Consider the following 17,850-nt stretch of genomic DNA (forward strand, 5'->3'; position numbering starts at 1 on the left):
TGCTGATTTGTATGTCAATTAGTGTGGTGCAATACATGCCGCAAAGTGAATCACCAGGCAACTTTGTTTTTAAGTCTACCTGGAATGTGTTCAACATCTATCTCACACTGATCCAGCAAGCAGTCTCTCGATCAGGCTCAATGTCTGTAATTGATCCCGATTGCATTATTAATCAGGTAAACAGAGCTATGGATCAGCTGAGGCTCTTTTCACAGTCTGTCATGACCGAATGAATGTGACAATCTCTAATAGTTTGGAGAATTCATGAACCCACACTGACCCTTATACAAATGTCATGCCTTGGTGGCAACTCTGTGATTATATGTGCACCTACGGTATATTTTTGCGTGTGTGTCTGTGTTGTATTACCACATTAGAGCTGTTAAAGGCTACCTATCATGTTTTATTTCTTGTTTACGTAATTTCGAACAATTTTCAAGTGTTTTAATAACATGTCTATGACATGTTTTCTGTTCCAGTATTCCAGGGATCAAGAATTACAGCACACTTAAAAGTGCTTTTTCTTGCCTTGCTGAATCTAGCCTGCTTCCCCCTCTCATATAGGCCTTGTCTGGTAAAGATCCCGTTGCCATGATAACTGGGGCTGGAGCTAGGGTATTGAACAAGTGGAGCCCCAAGTATTTGGGGGAATTGCGAGAGACAAAAGTGCTCATAAGCACCATAAAAGCATTTTTAAACATAGAGGCAGCACTTTGTACACTGTGCACTGTGTGTATGTGGTACATGGACACATCACCAAACGCAACACCACCACGCCCTCACCACCACCACCACCACCACCATCATCATCACCTTAACAACTTCCCTCAGCAATAAAGTGCGTATGTGCCACTAATGCTGTTAGCAAATGTTCATCTTTGCACCCAATAAAACTCAATGCAGCTCTGCTTACCTTTTTGCTTTGGACATGGTATAAGGTGTGTCACCCCGGTGGAAGATTGATGAGTGTTTTTTTTTTGTCTACATGATAGTTCGGCTACATTATACGGGACTCTGGCCTTTGCTTGAAAGTGGCTCAGGATTTTCACCCAGCATAGCCTTCAGGTCATACGAGAATAAACTTGGTCTGGGGGCGGTACCAGCGGGGCTGTTCCATGGAAAAAGATTGTACTTGGTCCCAACTATTCATATACTGTACAAGCTATTAAAAAGTCAACTTCACATCATGTGACCCCTTGACATATTAGACCCAAGAATCATTACCAGATAACCAAACTAAGTAAAAAGTAGGTTACAATTCATAAGCATTCATGTGATGCAGGATCATCCAACGTTGTGTCTTTAGGTGGCAGCTTCCTCTCCTGCTGGCATGGGACCATTCAGTAAACCCATCTACACAAAGACCAATGAGTCTCGTAAGTACCCCCACAAACAATTCTCCATTTAATAAATGTCTGTATGGAAGTTTGATGTGTATGTGTGTGTGTTGAATGTAGCTCCAGGGCTGGTGACCAACCTGACCGCCTTTGCCCAGAATCACACCTCAGTGCTTGTCAAGTGGTTCCTGCCCCACCGCATCAACGGCCTCATCACAAAGTTTGCTGTAAAGGCCAAGCTCGCTCGCACGGGCCAGACGGTGCGCAACCTGGAGGTCAACGCTGAGGACATCATGAAGGGGGCTCTGCCTCATTGCAATGTGCGCCCTTTAAAACAAATCTACCGCTGCCAATTTTCCAATCAGTGTTTCGCAATCTTTTTTGAGCCAATGCACATATGAAACATAAGACTAACGTAAAATCCTCAAGTTGGGTAGCTTTAATGTAAGGCTATTGTCAATACAATAAGAAAATGTTAGGCAGGTCAGTAATTGTTCTGCCTGCCAATATACGTCGCTGGCATAGATAGATGAACAAAAATTTTCAATGTGTAAATAATAACTTTGGGACCAATGAAGTTAAATTGGATCATTTCACTTCAATCACTGCCTTAGACAATGAAATGAATACCAGTAACATTTCTACCTGTGTGTGCTAATTGTTTAGGATGCGGCAGATATTCTGTCTCGAGCGACCATCAGCCCCTTGGAAATGACGGCAGCGTCTCTGCCCTACACTCTCACCGCTGTGCCCCCCGCGGCCGCCTGGAGTGTGCCCATCTCAGTAGGGGTGGATCAGCTTCGGCCTTACACCGCTTATCTTTTCGAAGTGTCTGCCTTCACATCTGACGGCGAGGGACAGATCGCCTCCACCATGGTCCGCATGCCAGAGTCAGGTACAGGGGGAAAAAAGTCTTTATAGCCTGGATTGACACTGCAGGTCCAATTGTCCAATACTGATTTAATGCCCTGTCTCTGTGTTGTTTTGTTTTCCTAATACATGACTGTCTATGTATATGCACTACAGCCCCAGAAGATCCTCCACAAAACCTCTCCGTATTGAACGTGACATCTCGATCGATATCCCTCGCCTGGAACTCTCCCACCATCATCACTGGGAAATTCACCTACGTGCTCTTCCTGTATGGGCCTTCAGGTCTGTACATATTGACTCTGTGTGAATAGACAGCAGTGAAATGTCATTTGAATGACTCTTCTGCGTGTAGGATATTTGTACGAGAACAGCACAGCGGACACGCGATTCTCCTTAACCGGCTTGGCTCCATACACCAAGTACACGGTGGAGGTGGGGGCCAAAGCGGCCGGAGAAGTGGGTCCGGTGGTTCAGGATGATATCAGGACGTTGGCTGAAGGTGACGACACTTGTCTATGTGTGTGAACATTCAAGTAAAACATGTGAATCCCACACGGAGCTGAGACGTGACCATTAGAGACATCTGATAATCAGGCCTTTGCTGACTTTACTCCCAAGAGAGAAAAGAAAATGCTTAAATTTGACAGTATGTGTGTGCACTCCTTAAACTGTCGCCTTACTGTATTATTGTTCTGTTAGCACCCAGTGCTGTTCAAGACCTGGTGGCGGTTGCAGAAGATGCCATTTCGGTCCGTGTGAACTGGAGAAGTCCGGCCCAGCCAAACGGTCCAATCACACAGTACAGACTGCAGGTCCTGCTGAACGACACTCTGTTACAGGACATCACCCTCATTGGCGAGCTGGTAAACCACGTTGTTTTTAATGATTGTGCTGCAAAACCAACAAAAAGGTGGTGATATTCGGTTTTTGGATGTAATTTCAGAATGAGACAAATATGCTTTCTGGGTAAACTTAATTTGTTTGACCTTCTCTAAAGTTATGAATGCACCTCGCTAGCATTTCATTGTTCAACAAAATAGCTGAATGGCTATGGTACTCCCCGCAGTACCGTATTTTGATCAATGAATGGACCAATACGTTTCCAAGGATGTCCACTTCTATGCCTTTCTGTGACTCTTTCAGTCACCCTTTGTCTCAGTTGCAGCCTGCTGATGACCACATTCTGTGACACTCTAAGCTCAGTGGCCACTTCTTGTTTGAAGTGAACGGCATGACGAAGAGGGCATTTAAATAGTCATTCTAATTGAAACAGGAAAAGTATTGGTCCATTCATGGATCCGAAATTGAATTTTGCCATTCAGCTCCTTATTAGAAAGGAGAAAATGAAAGAAAGTACTGAAAAACTGAACAGTTGGACATGTGTAGTCATAAGTTTAGAGAAGGTCAAATTAAGTTCACCCATAAAGGTTATAGTGCATTTTGAAGTTTCACCTGAATTTCCCTGACTTTTTGCATTGTAAATTGAATTCATCTGTAGAACTTCTATATCCCCCCACAGAATACCAACACAACTGATGAAGGTGACTCACTCAGCCCTGATCAAGATGCCAGTCCAGGGCGGCGTAAGAGGAACGCTGAGTTTGGTCGGACCTCCGCCGCCGCTAATTTTGACTCCACACAGTCTACCATCGTTACCTCCTTCAACATAGCATTCACTCAACTCAGAAGTTCTGAGCAAAGCACCGATGCTCAAACCAACCAGGGTTTTAGCCCCTCTGTCGCACCGAATGTTACGGAGACACCCAGCAACACTTACCGTTCATTTCAGCCTCCCACCACAACCTTTTCTGCAACGGCTGTTCCGCCTTTTACGCTTCCACCCTGGCTGACGACGCCAGACGACGACGTGACCACCCAATCATCCCACCTCACTCACACCCCGGGCAACATGCGCTTGTCCACTCGTCACGTAGCTAATACAAGAGATGCGGTGGCTTCTGGAAGTACAGGTACAACTTCCACAGGACAGACAGTAAAACACATAAATACCAAATGAAAACACTCGCAAGGAGCTTGGAGACGATGCAAACTCTCAACTAACCGCACTCTAAATAGCCAACAAGACCTGACTGCAGTGGTCTAAAATCTAAATCATTTTTATCGACCTGTGCATGCTGCAGGCATAACCTTGCGAGAGGAGGTGATGGACCTGTCAACGGACGAACTCTATTACCTGGTGTCTGACCTTGAACCCTTCACCGAGTACACTTTCAGGGTCTCCGCCTCCACTATAGTTGGCGAAGGGCCCGCCGCCAACATTACAGAGAAGACCCGAGAGCAAGGTATGTTGCGGTAATTGTTTACCATCTTAAAAGTACAGCACTCTACTGTACATGTTTTCCTCATACCTGAACTAGAACTAGTTCCTGCTTCTGTGTCTAAGAATTTGGGGAAATGTAGTCCTACTAGCACAAACCAACTAATTTACACTGTCTACAAATGACTACATACTACACTGTATTGGCAAACATACAATCTTAATGCTGCCGTCAGACCAAACGCGAAACTGAGAATGTTACAATGTGGGACAATATCATTGCCGACTGTGGAACCTAGAGACAAATGACACAGCCAGCTTCCAATAGATGCCAGGAATATTGATATTGCACCTTATAACCCGGTGCTCCTTATGATCTAAAAAATACAGTATTATTGCGGGTCACCCATTCGGGCCCCCCGCTATATTGCAGATTTTTTCAAGCAGTCATTTTATTGGTTATTACATGGCAAGCCGAGTATTTATTGAGCACCATTCATACACAAGGCAAATTCATAGGGCTTTACAGAGGTTAGTAAATATGTTTAAAGACAATATCAAATGAAAAGACAGAACAAAATGAAAATGACAAAACAAGCAAATTATGAAGTTAAACACAAAATAAAGCAAGATGATTAAAACAAGAAATATACAACAATTTTGATTATTATGAAAAAGCAGCAGCTAACAATAAAACCATGAGACGGATGTGTCTGGAACTTTTTCTCCACACTAAAAATTCACTGGAGTATGCCTTCATGACAATGGTATCTTGCGCTTTGTGTGTCATGTAGTCCCCAGCTCAGTATTGGAACTTTCCTACCAAAACATCAGCTCCACCTCCATACTTGTGAGTTGGGCAGCACCGCTCAACCCCAATGGGCGAATCACGCATTACACCGTCTACGGCCTAGCACTGCACAGTGATCAGCGTCTGATGTGGGTCACAAACTCCACCAGCATACTGATAGCAGGTAGTGTGCTCACCCTGCGACAACACACTGTTCTACACAGGTGTCATGAAAATACTTTGAGGTATCTCATTTACAGATTTGGAGAAGTATACAGGTTATTTTCTACACGTTACGGCGTCTACGGCTGCGGGTCAGAGTTTGGTGTCCCAGGAAGATGGCATCTTGGTTGTCACATTAGAGGATGGTAGGTGTCTGGAATATGAGCTGCAATTGTCTGACAAGATTTGCTGTGCAACAAGAGAGTTTGTTGTCTGTTATTTGTCTCAAGATGGAGTCGGAGAAAATGATCTTTGAGAGAAAGCAGAGAATAACAGCAGTAAATGACAACAATAACATAACATCAGTTGGATTTTGTCTATATGTAATCTGGGACCTGACAAAACATAATAAGGGTAATGAGCTAGTCAGTTCTACGTGAGTCGTTAAGTAGGTTTCATAGTGTTCAAAGTGTGTGGGAAGCAGGACTATAATAGTTTTGGATTTTTAATTATAGTTAGTTTTTATTTTGTTTTGACTTGTGTTTTGTAAATTTTGTAAATTCCAAATGCTTCGTTTTAGATCCGTTTTTATTAGTTTTAGTATTGGATTTAGTTGTGGGGTTTTTTTTTCATTCTATTTTTTTAATTTACTGGACACATTTAATGAAAAAGTTCAGTAAGTATTGTGTACTAAAGTAAAGTAAACTACAATTCTCAGTTTTACCTCACTTCTTCAGTACAGATGTACTTAATATGAACCCCGAAAGTTCATGTATGGTATTAAGTACTAAAAAACGAAAATGAAGGACATTTTTACTATTAGGGATGTCCCGACCCGATTTTCAGGTTATCCGGTATCGGCTGAAAAAGATCCGTTTTTTATTTAAAGGTCACAAAGCTACAAAATAATCCGGATGTGCAAATATATTGCCAAATGCAGCAGTAGTAGCTTAGTTTTATACTACACAATGTTCCTTGTTTTTTTTCGTCACGATGTAGTTAGTGTGACACGCACATACCCACAAACACGTCTCCTCCGCTGTGCATAGCTCTCTTGCAGGCAGAGACAGAGCGGTGGGGTTGTCTTCATAGCTTGTTTGACAGGCAAGCCAAAAAGTTGCTCCTCTATGTATCTGCCTTGCCTGATATGAATAAGCCTCCTCACTAATCTGCATTGTCAAAGAGTTGAGACAACTGAGAGCTCGACGGACAGGTTAGCCATTGTGACATGTCCAAATGGCATAACTTCGAATAGAAGTTTAACGAGTGTAAATTATTTGGTGACAAGCAAATATATACATATATAGGAAAAGACATATATATATATATATATATAGGAAAAGACATATATATATATATATATATATATATATATATATATATATATATATATATATATATATATTAATTTGGGAAAAAACAGATACACATTCTTTTTTTCTCACTGCATTGCCGAGGTATCAAATGGGGACTCAGTATCGCCAGATACTAAAATCCAAAGACTCAGACTCAGACTTGGAGTGCCAAAAAGCGTGATTGGGACATCACTAATGATTATAGTCAGTTTTACTTAGTTTTATTAACGTTAGATGTAGTTTCAGGGTTTTTTTTTAAGCATTTTAGTTTTTACATTATTTTGTTAACACATTTTTCTTAAAAATATTGTTTTGTTATTTTCGTTAATTGTAATAACTTTGGTGGGAAGGGTCAAACATAAAATGCTAATAAAATGATGGCCTCTCTATATGGCATATTTTCTAATGCAGGCAGTCTGGCACATCAGCTGAGGTAACTAACTGTATATCATGTTTCCCTCAGAACCTGATTCCCCTCCAGTAAACCTCACCTTGGTGGACACCAGCTCATCAACAGCCACTCTGACCTGGTCTGCGCCAGAGAAAGCTAACGGGGTGATCCAACAGTACACGGTCCTCTATGAGAACCGGTCCTATTCCAATTCGGTGAACACCTCCAGCAACAGAGTCACTCTGATGCACCTGATGCCTTTCACATACTACAACGTCTCTGTGATGGCCTTCACACGTTTCGGCCACGGCAACCAAACTTCAAACTATTTAAGCGTATTGTCTGGGGAGGACGGTGGGTTAATGGAAAATTTGAAAAATCTGAAGTCCCGTCAGAATCAGGAAGTGACATTCTTCTGTGTTGCTTCCAGTGCCGAGCAGTCCTCCGTACAGCCTCTCCTACAAGTCGCTCAGTCCCAATGAGGTGAATGTGACCTGGCTGCCTCCACTGATGCCCAATGGCATCATAACCCACTACAGCTTGGAGTTGTGGAATTCCACCCACTACCTCAACCTCACCTCCCCTACCAACTTCCTGCACCTGACCCACTTGAGGAAGTACGCGCGCTATCGTGTCACGGTGCAGCCGCACACGCGGGCCGGGCCGGGGAACTTCAGCACGGAGCCGCTCAACATTACCACGCTGGAGGACGGTGAGACGGACTGATGGGTGCCGGTCAGGGATGGGTCTTAATTCTTTAATTCCTCTCTCCGTCTTTTCCTTTCATATGCTTCTTCCTCTAACAGGTCGGCGACAACTAACCATTTTTTTTCCTAACAGTAAAAGACCCTTGAGGTTCCAGTGCCACAGGTTCTCCCTAGACTCTAGTGTTGTTGTTGTTACATGACTGGACAGTTTCTCTCCCACATCACAGCTCCAGACACCCCTCCTCAATTCCTCCGTGTCAGGAAGCTGTCTGACTCTGAGATAGAGTTGTCCTGGCAACCACCACTTGAAGCCAATTCGGACATACTCTACTACGTTGTCAGAGTGTGGTGAGTTCCTATGTCATGTCTAATGGGGAAACAAGAATAGTCACAATGTGATCAGCGGAAGTCTTTGTCAGGAACGAGACAATGGATCTGCTTCAGAATGTGACTGAGACGTCACTGGTTATAAATATGGACTTTGAGAGCCTCTACAATGCGTCCGTCTCCAGCTGGACCCGGCTGGGAGACGGAGGGGTGCGGGCCTACATTATCTCCGATGCAGGTGCCACATGAACGAGAGTGTAGTCAGCACATTTGCTAATTTTGTATGAAATTGTCTCTCATCATCATTTGTCCTTCAGAGCCCTTTGAACCGCCGCAGAATGTGACTTTTGCGAATGTGACTATCTCCACGGTAACCTTGCTGTGGTATCCACCCGCTGAACCCAATGGAATAGTTATTCTTCACTATACAATTTACTACACTGACAACAGCACTGTGGCCAAGCAGGTGAGACATACAAACTTGCTAAGGGAGCTGAAGCTTTAAGTTTCCAAGTGTCTGCCAAGAAAATTAAGGATTTTGAATGTATCCAAGTGAGGATGTGAATAAATGCTGCATGTCATTCTGTCCTGTTTCAGGAAGTTCCGGTTTCAGATGTGTCCGTCCCTGTATCAGTGGACACGCTCCTTTCCTGGACTCTGACTGGTCTTATTGGGGGCACTAACTACACGGTGTGGATGACTTCGAGCACTGGACGTGGGGACGGAGGAGTCCGGAGCGAGCCACATACCTTGCTCTTACCTGAGGATGGTCAGTCAGATACACACAAACACAGAGAGACGCAACACAAGGCAGAATACCGCACCGGCCTTATCATTAGGTTCGCCTACACAATCTTGTGAGAGCTAATTTAAGATAATGAAAAAAATGTCTTTACAAAGATTATACTGGTCTGTTTAGAGAAGAGAGGATTTAAATAGACAAACAATAGGTTTATCGTTGTGCCTTTAGTATGCAATGTTGAGCTAAACTCCTGAAATAATGTGCGGAGTGGAAAAACAGATTTTCAGTTTTAGTTTAAAACTGCAGCACACACAAAATCACATTTGCCTGATTGCCTCACAGTCACGAGATTAAGGTTCGACTCTCCTTTACAGCATCTCCACGGGGACTCTGTATGGATTTTCTCCAAGCATTAAACTAAAAGCTAAATTGCCCGTAGGTGTAAATATGAATTGTTGTACAGCGTATCTCTATATGTGCCCCGCGATTGGGTGGCAATCAGTCCAGGGTGTACTGATGAAATTTGCTGTTAAGTAGAGAAAAATCTTCCACTTTTGTTTATTTATTATTTATTTTTCTCCTGAAAAAGCAGAGCATTTTGGGAGAGGCACAGTGGGAGAGTGCCTCTGCCTTACAGTAATGAATAGGGCTTTGATTCTCCGACTCAATGCTCTCTCCGTGTGTGGGGTGGGTTTACTCCCACATTCCCAAAATCAGTAAATCGCCATAGGACATTGGACATTGGCTGGCGACCAGTCAATGGTGTACCCCACCTTTCGGCCAAAGCCAGCTGGGATAGACTCCAGTCATGCAGGACAAGCGATATAGAAATTGGATGGATGGTTATACAGTATATACATATTTGTTTCCAATTCGTACCACTAGTGATCGTACAGAATTCTTCTATTCAGACGGGTAACTGAAGTCCAAACTTTTCTATGCAATAATGTGTTTTGCCCGCAACCCTTGTGAGGATAAGCAGTTTGGATAACGGATGGATAATATGTTTTGTTCGCACCCACTAGTACAATCATGCAAAAGTACTCTGATGGATATGAAATAAGAAGCAAAATCAACTTGTTTTTATCCATCTCAGGAGGCGGCCATTTTGCCACGAGCTGTCGACTGAAAACAGCATCACGGTGCCTAAAAGTGCACTTAAGCACTGTGATGTCATTTTCAGTGACTAATAGTCATAGAAAAAACACTGCTAAGACGTTCGTTCTACTAGCGTGCTCTAGGCATTATATTAGTACACTCAATTGTCTTACAAGTGAGGACATGGAGCAGACATTCATATAATTTGCATAGGAGTAGCGAGTCAGTGACTGTATAAGTGATATAAAATGGATGGATGAGCGGATGGATGTTTATAATTAGGGCGTTGGTAAAGGTTCACACGCTTGCTGGTGTGGAATTGTTGCCCCATACGTCTCTGACAGTGTCCATCAAAGCGGAGCATTATTGTCTTTGCAAAGGCAATATTTATGATACAGCTTTTGAATTAAATTTCACTAGATTGCATAGATGTACCTAATAAAGTGTCCGGTGAGCGTACAAATAATCACATCCAGTCGTAGTCTCACTGGGGGCCACGTCTGCACACCTTTTTCAACATTCTCCTTCCACCTCTGAAAAAAATGACATAAAAACTCTGCTCACACTGCTCAGCGAAAGGAGATAACTCTCCGTCTGGCAAACTGGCTCTTGGTTTTTATTTTTTTGGCCCAAGGACAACCAGTTTGTATTTCCTTTCGCTTAGCAGGATGAAAGTTATACAAGATTAGAAGGGGAAAAGAACAAAGAGTGCAAAAGCACTTGATGACAGAGGAATAACATAGGCTGACAGGTCTCGTGAGCGGGATTCGCACGCTGCCCTCGTGCCTCGGTTGCCTCGTTGCCATGGATACGGGCATTCTCCCGCACGCATGTGAGTTTCACTTGAACCCCACTTTGATGCTATGAGCACATTGACGTCAAAGGCTTTGTTTTTATGTGATTTTGTGAGAAAGGGTGCAGACAGCTTCCAGTGCTTTAGACCCAGTTCAACAGGCATGTACTGGCTAAGAATGGTCATGAAATAATGACGTCTGGTAACTGACTGTGTGTCTCTGCCTGTGATCTAGCCGCTCCACTCTCGGCCGAGCAGCGGACCACCACGCCGCCTTGTCTCTGCCACTCAGCCAAGCCCAGCGGGGGGTTCGCTCCCCCCCTCTAGGCACTGATTCCACACATACCTGGCCTACCTCAATCCCTTCACTGATCTTAAATATTACATTTACCCTTCCCATGCTTCTCAGGTTGAACCTGCAGGATGAGTATTGTATTTGCAACCTTTTTTCCCCATCCCTAAAGGCAAATTTCCTTTCTGAATGCCGCTTTTTTTGTTCTCTATGACTGTCTCTTTGATATCTGTTTCCACATTTCCATAGTTTTCTGTTGTTGCCTGTTAACCACAGCACTGCTGCTATATAATGACAACTGTGACAAATGATAACTGATTCGTTCATATTAAAGGCGACATATTAAGTGTTCCCAGGTGTCTTAATAACATTGGCAGGCTTTGCATTTGGTACGTGGGTCTTCAGTAGGGGATGTTGTGTAACAGTGGGCCAGAAAAATGAGTGCCCATAAAGACACTTTTCACCTGTGATACACTAAAATTACCTGTGCCAAATTGCTAATACAACAAAAATCAATACAGCTCTGATTACGTTTTTGCTTTGACATGAAAGTGTTTCAGACTGTGTAATCCTGCCATGGCCATCATTTAATTTAGAAGAGTGATGTCATAATTCAGCAAAATTCGCCAGAGACTATTTGAATAAGTCAATTTTCCATACCATGTCACCTTTAATAAAAAAAAATCAAAAAAATCCCAATGTTGTTCAATAATACTGTAAAGTAACACTATCCCACCTGTCTTCCCTTCAGTGCCGTCCGACTCTGTCCACAACCTGACCGCTCAGATCTTCAGCTCCACTGCCATCATCGTGAGCTGGGACCCTCCCCTGGAGCCCAACGGCCGCCCCCACTACATCCTCACCTTGCAGGAGGCCGGCGTCATTCCAGTTGTACCCAACCAAGCCCCTCCTGTGGTCAACAAAACCATCAAGCGCACCACCACCGACACCGTCTTCCTCTTCACCAAACTTCGGAAGTATTTCCCTTACGTATTGACCGTTACCCCGGCGACTGGGGCCGGCCCCGCCCATAACCACACCAGCACCATGTACCTGAGGACCGATGATGATGGTTTGTTCAAAGACGCAAATCATGGCCATTGTTCATGCACATGTGACATGTATGTACATGTTTTTGGTATCAGTCCCAAGTTCTGCCCCATTGCTGGTCTCGGCTGCAAACTTGTCGTCATCCTCTGTCGCCCTGACGTGGCAGCGCCCTCTGGAGGCCAATGGGGAGATCACCGAGTACACTCTCACGCTGCTTGGCCCGGGGGGCTCAAGCACTATGCAGACCCCCGAGAGCTCCTTCACGCTCATCAATCTGCTGCCGTACACAGCTTACAACTTGAGTGTCACGGCAGCGACACGTAAAGGCTCAGGGCCGCCGCTCGTATTGATGCTGCACACTGATGAGGGGCGTAAGTATGTGACCCCCTGTATGTGTGTGTGTGCGCGTGTGTGTCTTTGTGTGCTGTGGAATTTCTACAGACAGTCATGTTGTCTATCTGTAAAATGTCACGGCTATGCGTAATGTTTATGCAAGACTAAACAACATTTTTGTTTGTTAAATTTTTAACTGGAATTCGCAAATCTGAAAAAGAGAAAGTGACTGTTTTATTTTGTTTTTTTTAATCCGACAAACAAAACACGAAATAGATGCCTGTTTGAAGACAAGACAGTTACTTGTCTGTATAAAATGCGAAGCTTGAAGTTGGAACAACATAAAAGGAATTAATACATGTATTGAATAACCACCTTAGTAATATGATTAATAATACAATTCTATATAATATTTTGTGTTCCAGGCCCCATGTCCCCTCCCCGCAACCTGACCATTTTTAACTACACAGCTATGTCCGTGTGGCTGAGCTGGGAGCCGCCCCTGGAGCCCAACGGTGTGGTCCTGCAGTACGGCTTCCAGATCCGAGAACTCATCACACACACCATCACACACTGGGTACCGTCAATTTCACACGCCGGAAGCCCAGTCCGTAATAACGAAAACGTGAACGTGCGCTCAGGAGATTCACGCGGCAAAAACACACACCTGTCACACGGATTAGCAGCTCTAATTTCACACCCCAGATGCCACTTGAAGTTAACATTATGTTGATCCGCACGTGCGCATAGAATAAGATATCATCAGCAGGTAATCAGGATTGGGTGACTAACATGTGGGTTGCTTGTGTGTGTGTGTGTGTGTGTGTGTGTGTGTGTGTGTGTGTGTGTGTGTGTGTGTGTGTGTGTGTATGTCGGTGTGTGTGCGTGCGTGTGTGCATGTGTGCGCACCATTACAGAATTCGTCCGGTCCATCAACCGCTGAGTACATCTCCGGCTTCAGGCCTCATAGTTCTTACGAGATCAGTGTTTGCAGTTACACACGAGTAGGTCATGGCAACCAGTTTAGCAGCCCGGTGACCTTCACCACCAACGAGTCGGGTAAGAAAAGACAAAAATAGTCATGATTTCTGGAAAATATTTGCAAAATCACACATAAACTTTGCGACTAATCATGTAACAATGTTACACCCTTTTTCTGTGATGGAATAAAGTATTGTTTGCCCTTAAAATTATACACACAACACACCATAAGACTCAATCTATATGTAATTTTTTTTTAAGCAAAATGAGTGTATCCATGTATCACTGACTTGAAAATTAAAAGAATAAAATGCCTAATAGGAAAGTAGGTTTTTTTGGGGGTGGGGGGTTTGCATTGATATACACTGCAGTTTTTCCAAATCAAATAAGTTGTTTGCCATCTATTTTTAAGGCTAATCTTGAAGAATGAGTTTGAAATAATACAGTTGTTTTGCTAACTAAAAGCGAGTACCTTTGCGGAAATCCTGTAGCATGCTAACACTAACTGCAAAGTAACAAATTATTAGCTCACTAGGTCAGTGTTTCCTGCGGTTTGGAGCAAGTATTGGGTTAAGAAATTGGGTATCCAATATCTTTTTAAACTTTCTGTGTTAATACGACATGATTATGTGATGTTCAGAAGGTGCTAAAAACTCGTCATTCTGCTGGAAAGCTGTTGCATACTAGTGCTAACAGAAATGTACTAAATGCAAACCTTGCGTTGGGTAGCAAATTACAAATTATTATATAATTAATTAATTATTATACGTAGATAATGTACGCAAAAATTAAGCTACAAGCTTGGTGACTCAACAAACTCAACAAACTCAACCGGCAAGTCAGTTTGCCATTATCATATTTTTCAAAAACTGTCTTTTAACAAAAAAAAAAATAGCTGAGCTAACACTACTTATGCGGTTGAATGAGTGCTAAAAGCTAGTCGCTTTGCTGGACATGCTAAGCAAAGTAGCATATCGTCGCTGTCCTGTGAAAAACACTTATATCCAATTCTCGAAAAAATAATAATTTCCACCTGAATGCGATGTCTCTAATGCGGAAACACGTAAAAGTAAGAAAATTGAAAAAAATGGACAGAAGTGTTTTTCACAGGACAGTGACGATATCCTAACCTCTCTTTGTTAGTGTTTTCTAGGATTCAGAGGTAATGATACAGATAACTCTTTTTATTTTCCCCTACTTGTTTATTCATTTAAAACTGTCTTAATTGTGCATGTGTTAGATTCAGTAAAAGCTAAAAGCTCGTTCAGAGGGTATTCGCACATCTAGATTTCTATAATTTTCTGCGCTCATACAATTGCTGCTTTGGGTAGACTGAATAAAATAATTAGACGTCCCACCTTCTGGGAGACAGAGATGAATCGTTACTTGAGCTAATTTTAGAAGATCAACATGTCTGCTTTTTGTGTCTGCAGTGTCAGAGGCTGTGGGGAACCTGTCTTGTTCAGGAGTCAGGTGGGATTCCATTCAGTTATCTTGGGACCCTCCGGTCAACCCGAACGGCCAGATCCTCTTTTATGAGATTGTAACGGAGGTGGGCTCGTACCAGGTCAACACAGCAGAATACACCGTGATTGGACTGCCGCCGGAACAGGAGTATATACTCAATGTGGCCGCGGTCAATTCCGCAGGACCCGGAGAACAAATCAACTGCACTGCTTCTACTCTTTCCGAGTCAGGTACATACAGCATGAATGTAATCCTTTCAGAGAAATGATAAACAAAAAGAGTGGATGTTAAATGTAATCCTTAATCCCGGCCTTTCTGTTTAGTCCCATCTGCCCCTCGGTTCCTCGCCATCTCTCAGGTCACGGCCAACAACGTGACACTGGAGTGGGCTCCCCCACTCTCTGTGCCGGGTCTGCTCAAAGAGTATCGCCTGGTCACAGAGTTGCTTGACATGAAATGCGAACCCAACATCCTTATCCCTGAAGAAGAACCAGCCTCGGCTTGTGCGGAGTCAAGTGTCACAGTGTTGGTCAATGCTTCAGAAGAGGCCCCCGGTGTCACGGTGCATCCACTGGCTAAGTACAGACACTACCGCTTCAAAGTGGCAGCGGTGACCAATGCGGGAATTGGAGAATATACGGAGTGGATTTACGCACGGACCCTCGCCGGCAGTAAGAATTTACACAACGATCTTATATCTGTAGAACAGTGGAGTCCGAGCCATTCTCTCAATGGACATATCATTAGGTACACCTACCAGCACAGTTTTGTAAAAAAAAAAAAAAAATAGGATCGCAGACTGATATGGAGTCGCCACATTCCCAAAACATGCATGTAGACTGAAGACTCTAAAATGTCCATAGGTGAGAATGTATGTGTGAATGCTTGTTTGTCTCTATGTGCCCTGTAATTCACTGCCGATCAGTCCAGTGGGTACCCCGCCTCATTCCCTAAGTCAGCCAGGATAAGCTTCAGATCGCCCCCATCCCTAATGAGGACAAACACTATGGAAAATGGATGGATGGATGGATCCCATTACTGTAGTTGGTGTAGCTATACCTATTGTTGTGGCTTTATTAATTACTTACATTTACATTAAGACTAAACAGCAATAGCACCCATTAAAGCGTGCTCTAAACTGGTGTTTTAATCATTCGTAACATTTTTACATTGATGCAACACAATAGTAATCAGCTGTAATGCTTCTCCTTCATCTTTGAAATTAGCAGGTCCTGGGGGAATGGAACTAATGAGTTAAGCAGGAATAGAAAGGAAAAAACTATGTACATAATGATGCGTGTTTGTATCGGTCAGACCCAGATGCCCCTCCACGTGATATCAGGGTACTGCCCACCTCCAGCAGTCTTCGTTTAGACTGGGACCCTCCAGACATCATTTCCGGACCGACGTCCTATCTCGTGCAGGTCATATCACTCACTGACAATGCGGAAATGTTGATGAAGTTGCTATTCACAGTATATTTATATTTTCAACTCCTGCACCACTAGGTGGATGGTCCTGGTTTGAATTACTCGACCATTCGAGCGCCAGGAGAGTTGACCACGGTGGTTGTAACCAACTTGACGGCGTTCTCGCTTTATTCCGTGATGGTCACTGCCTTCACCGGCCCCGTGGAGAACGCCGCCGAGGACGGAAAGGCCATTGGACCATTTGTGTTTCAAACACTAGAAGAAGGTGCGTGGGGAAAGTTGTGAAGAAAGAAAACTGAAAAATAAGAAAAATTGGAGTCCCCGAGAAGTTTTTGTAGCCTGCCGCACTCTGACATTCTCCCTCACTGCATACCAATTGATTGTTTGCATTTTTTAACACTAATACTGTATATTGGGTCGCTGATGGTGTAGTGGTACACTCGCCTGACTTGTGTGTCCAAGCGTGGGCTCAGTTCCCGCTCAGTGACAGTGTCTGTGTGTGCCCTGCGACCGGTTCAGGGTGTAGTCTGCCTTTTGCCCAAAGTCAGCCGGGATAGGCTACAGCACCTGCCCGCGACCCTGTACAGCGTAAGCGATGTTTAAAATGACACATAATATTGTATAGTAAATGAGAAATTTATTTCACTGTAAGAAGAAGAGAGTAGACCATTTGGGAGGAAAATAAAACCTTAAATAGCTGTATGAGCTTTAAACAAGAAAATAAAAAAATAATTCATAATGCCCAAAATTACTTATTCCTTACAAATATGATGAGATGATGATTATGATTATAATGATTATGTTGACGACGATGATGATAATGATAAATGTTCTAATCTCTAATGAATTACTGTAAAAATTAATAGAATAAGACCAGATGAAATATATATAACAACATAGCCAAGAATAACTGAGCATGAAAAAATATTAATTGTACCAAAAATAGTTACTGTTTAAACACCGGAAACATTTTAATCCCTAAATAATTATTCTTTAATCATTTATTCCGAAGAAAAACAGATGATTGAGATATACTATACATATATTTATATATACGTCGCTGTCATGTGAAAAACACTTATCTCCATTTTTTTTCATTTTCTTATTTTTACATGAATGGCGTTTCTGCGTTACAGACATTGCATCAATGTGAAGATTAAAAAAAGTTTCCAAAATTGGAGATAAATGTGAACACACACACACATTTGTGTTTGTTATTCAATTAATCTGGAATAATAAATAAAAGTAACCAACAATTTGGGCATAATAAATTGGTGGAGGAAAAATATTCATATTTTGGAATTATTTAATATCAAACATAGCCCCTAAATGATTAAAGGAATGAGTTTACTTATTCCAAAATAACACATAAGCAATGGATATTGCTGAGGACATGCACAGTTAATGTACAGAGACAATAAGGGCTTGTTGTTTTTCTCTGGTT

The 17,850-nt window shown here is 42.9% G+C and overlaps 1 protein-coding gene across 1 annotated transcript in view; it reads left to right on the forward strand.

The window, feature by feature from the left end:
* Positions 1–17,850, forward strand: part of ptprq (protein tyrosine phosphatase receptor type Q) — a 36,469-nt gene that overhangs the window by 4,330 nt on the left and 14,289 nt on the right. The window contains exons 5-28 of the mRNA XM_086028468.1: positions 1,307–1,376; positions 1,458–1,657; positions 2,004–2,232; positions 2,364–2,492; positions 2,563–2,709; positions 2,910–3,073; positions 3,730–4,180; positions 4,352–4,513; positions 5,283–5,462; positions 5,539–5,646; positions 7,259–7,540; positions 7,617–7,898; positions 8,121–8,241; positions 8,313–8,458; positions 8,538–8,686; positions 8,818–8,989; positions 11,897–12,217; positions 12,291–12,566; positions 12,954–13,105; positions 13,446–13,587; positions 14,943–15,206; positions 15,300–15,647; positions 16,291–16,400; positions 16,485–16,671. Coding sequence (XP_085884594.1) covers positions 1,307–1,376; positions 1,458–1,657; positions 2,004–2,232; positions 2,364–2,492; positions 2,563–2,709; positions 2,910–3,073; positions 3,730–4,180; positions 4,352–4,513; positions 5,283–5,462; positions 5,539–5,646; positions 7,259–7,540; positions 7,617–7,898; positions 8,121–8,241; positions 8,313–8,458; positions 8,538–8,686; positions 8,818–8,989; positions 11,897–12,217; positions 12,291–12,566; positions 12,954–13,105; positions 13,446–13,587; positions 14,943–15,206; positions 15,300–15,647; positions 16,291–16,400; positions 16,485–16,671 — 4,792 coding nt within the window. The remainder of the gene's footprint in view (positions 1–1,306; positions 1,377–1,457; positions 1,658–2,003; positions 2,233–2,363; positions 2,493–2,562; positions 2,710–2,909; positions 3,074–3,729; positions 4,181–4,351; positions 4,514–5,282; positions 5,463–5,538; positions 5,647–7,258; positions 7,541–7,616; positions 7,899–8,120; positions 8,242–8,312; positions 8,459–8,537; positions 8,687–8,817; positions 8,990–11,896; positions 12,218–12,290; positions 12,567–12,953; positions 13,106–13,445; positions 13,588–14,942; positions 15,207–15,299; positions 15,648–16,290; positions 16,401–16,484; positions 16,672–17,850) is intronic.

This window comes from Filicampus tigris, chromosome 4 (genome assembly GCF_054856515.1).
Source record: "Filicampus tigris isolate MCC_2025a chromosome 4, RoL_Ftig_1.0, whole genome shotgun sequence".
Taxonomy (NCBI): domain Eukaryota; kingdom Metazoa; phylum Chordata; class Actinopteri; order Syngnathiformes; family Syngnathidae; genus Filicampus; species Filicampus tigris.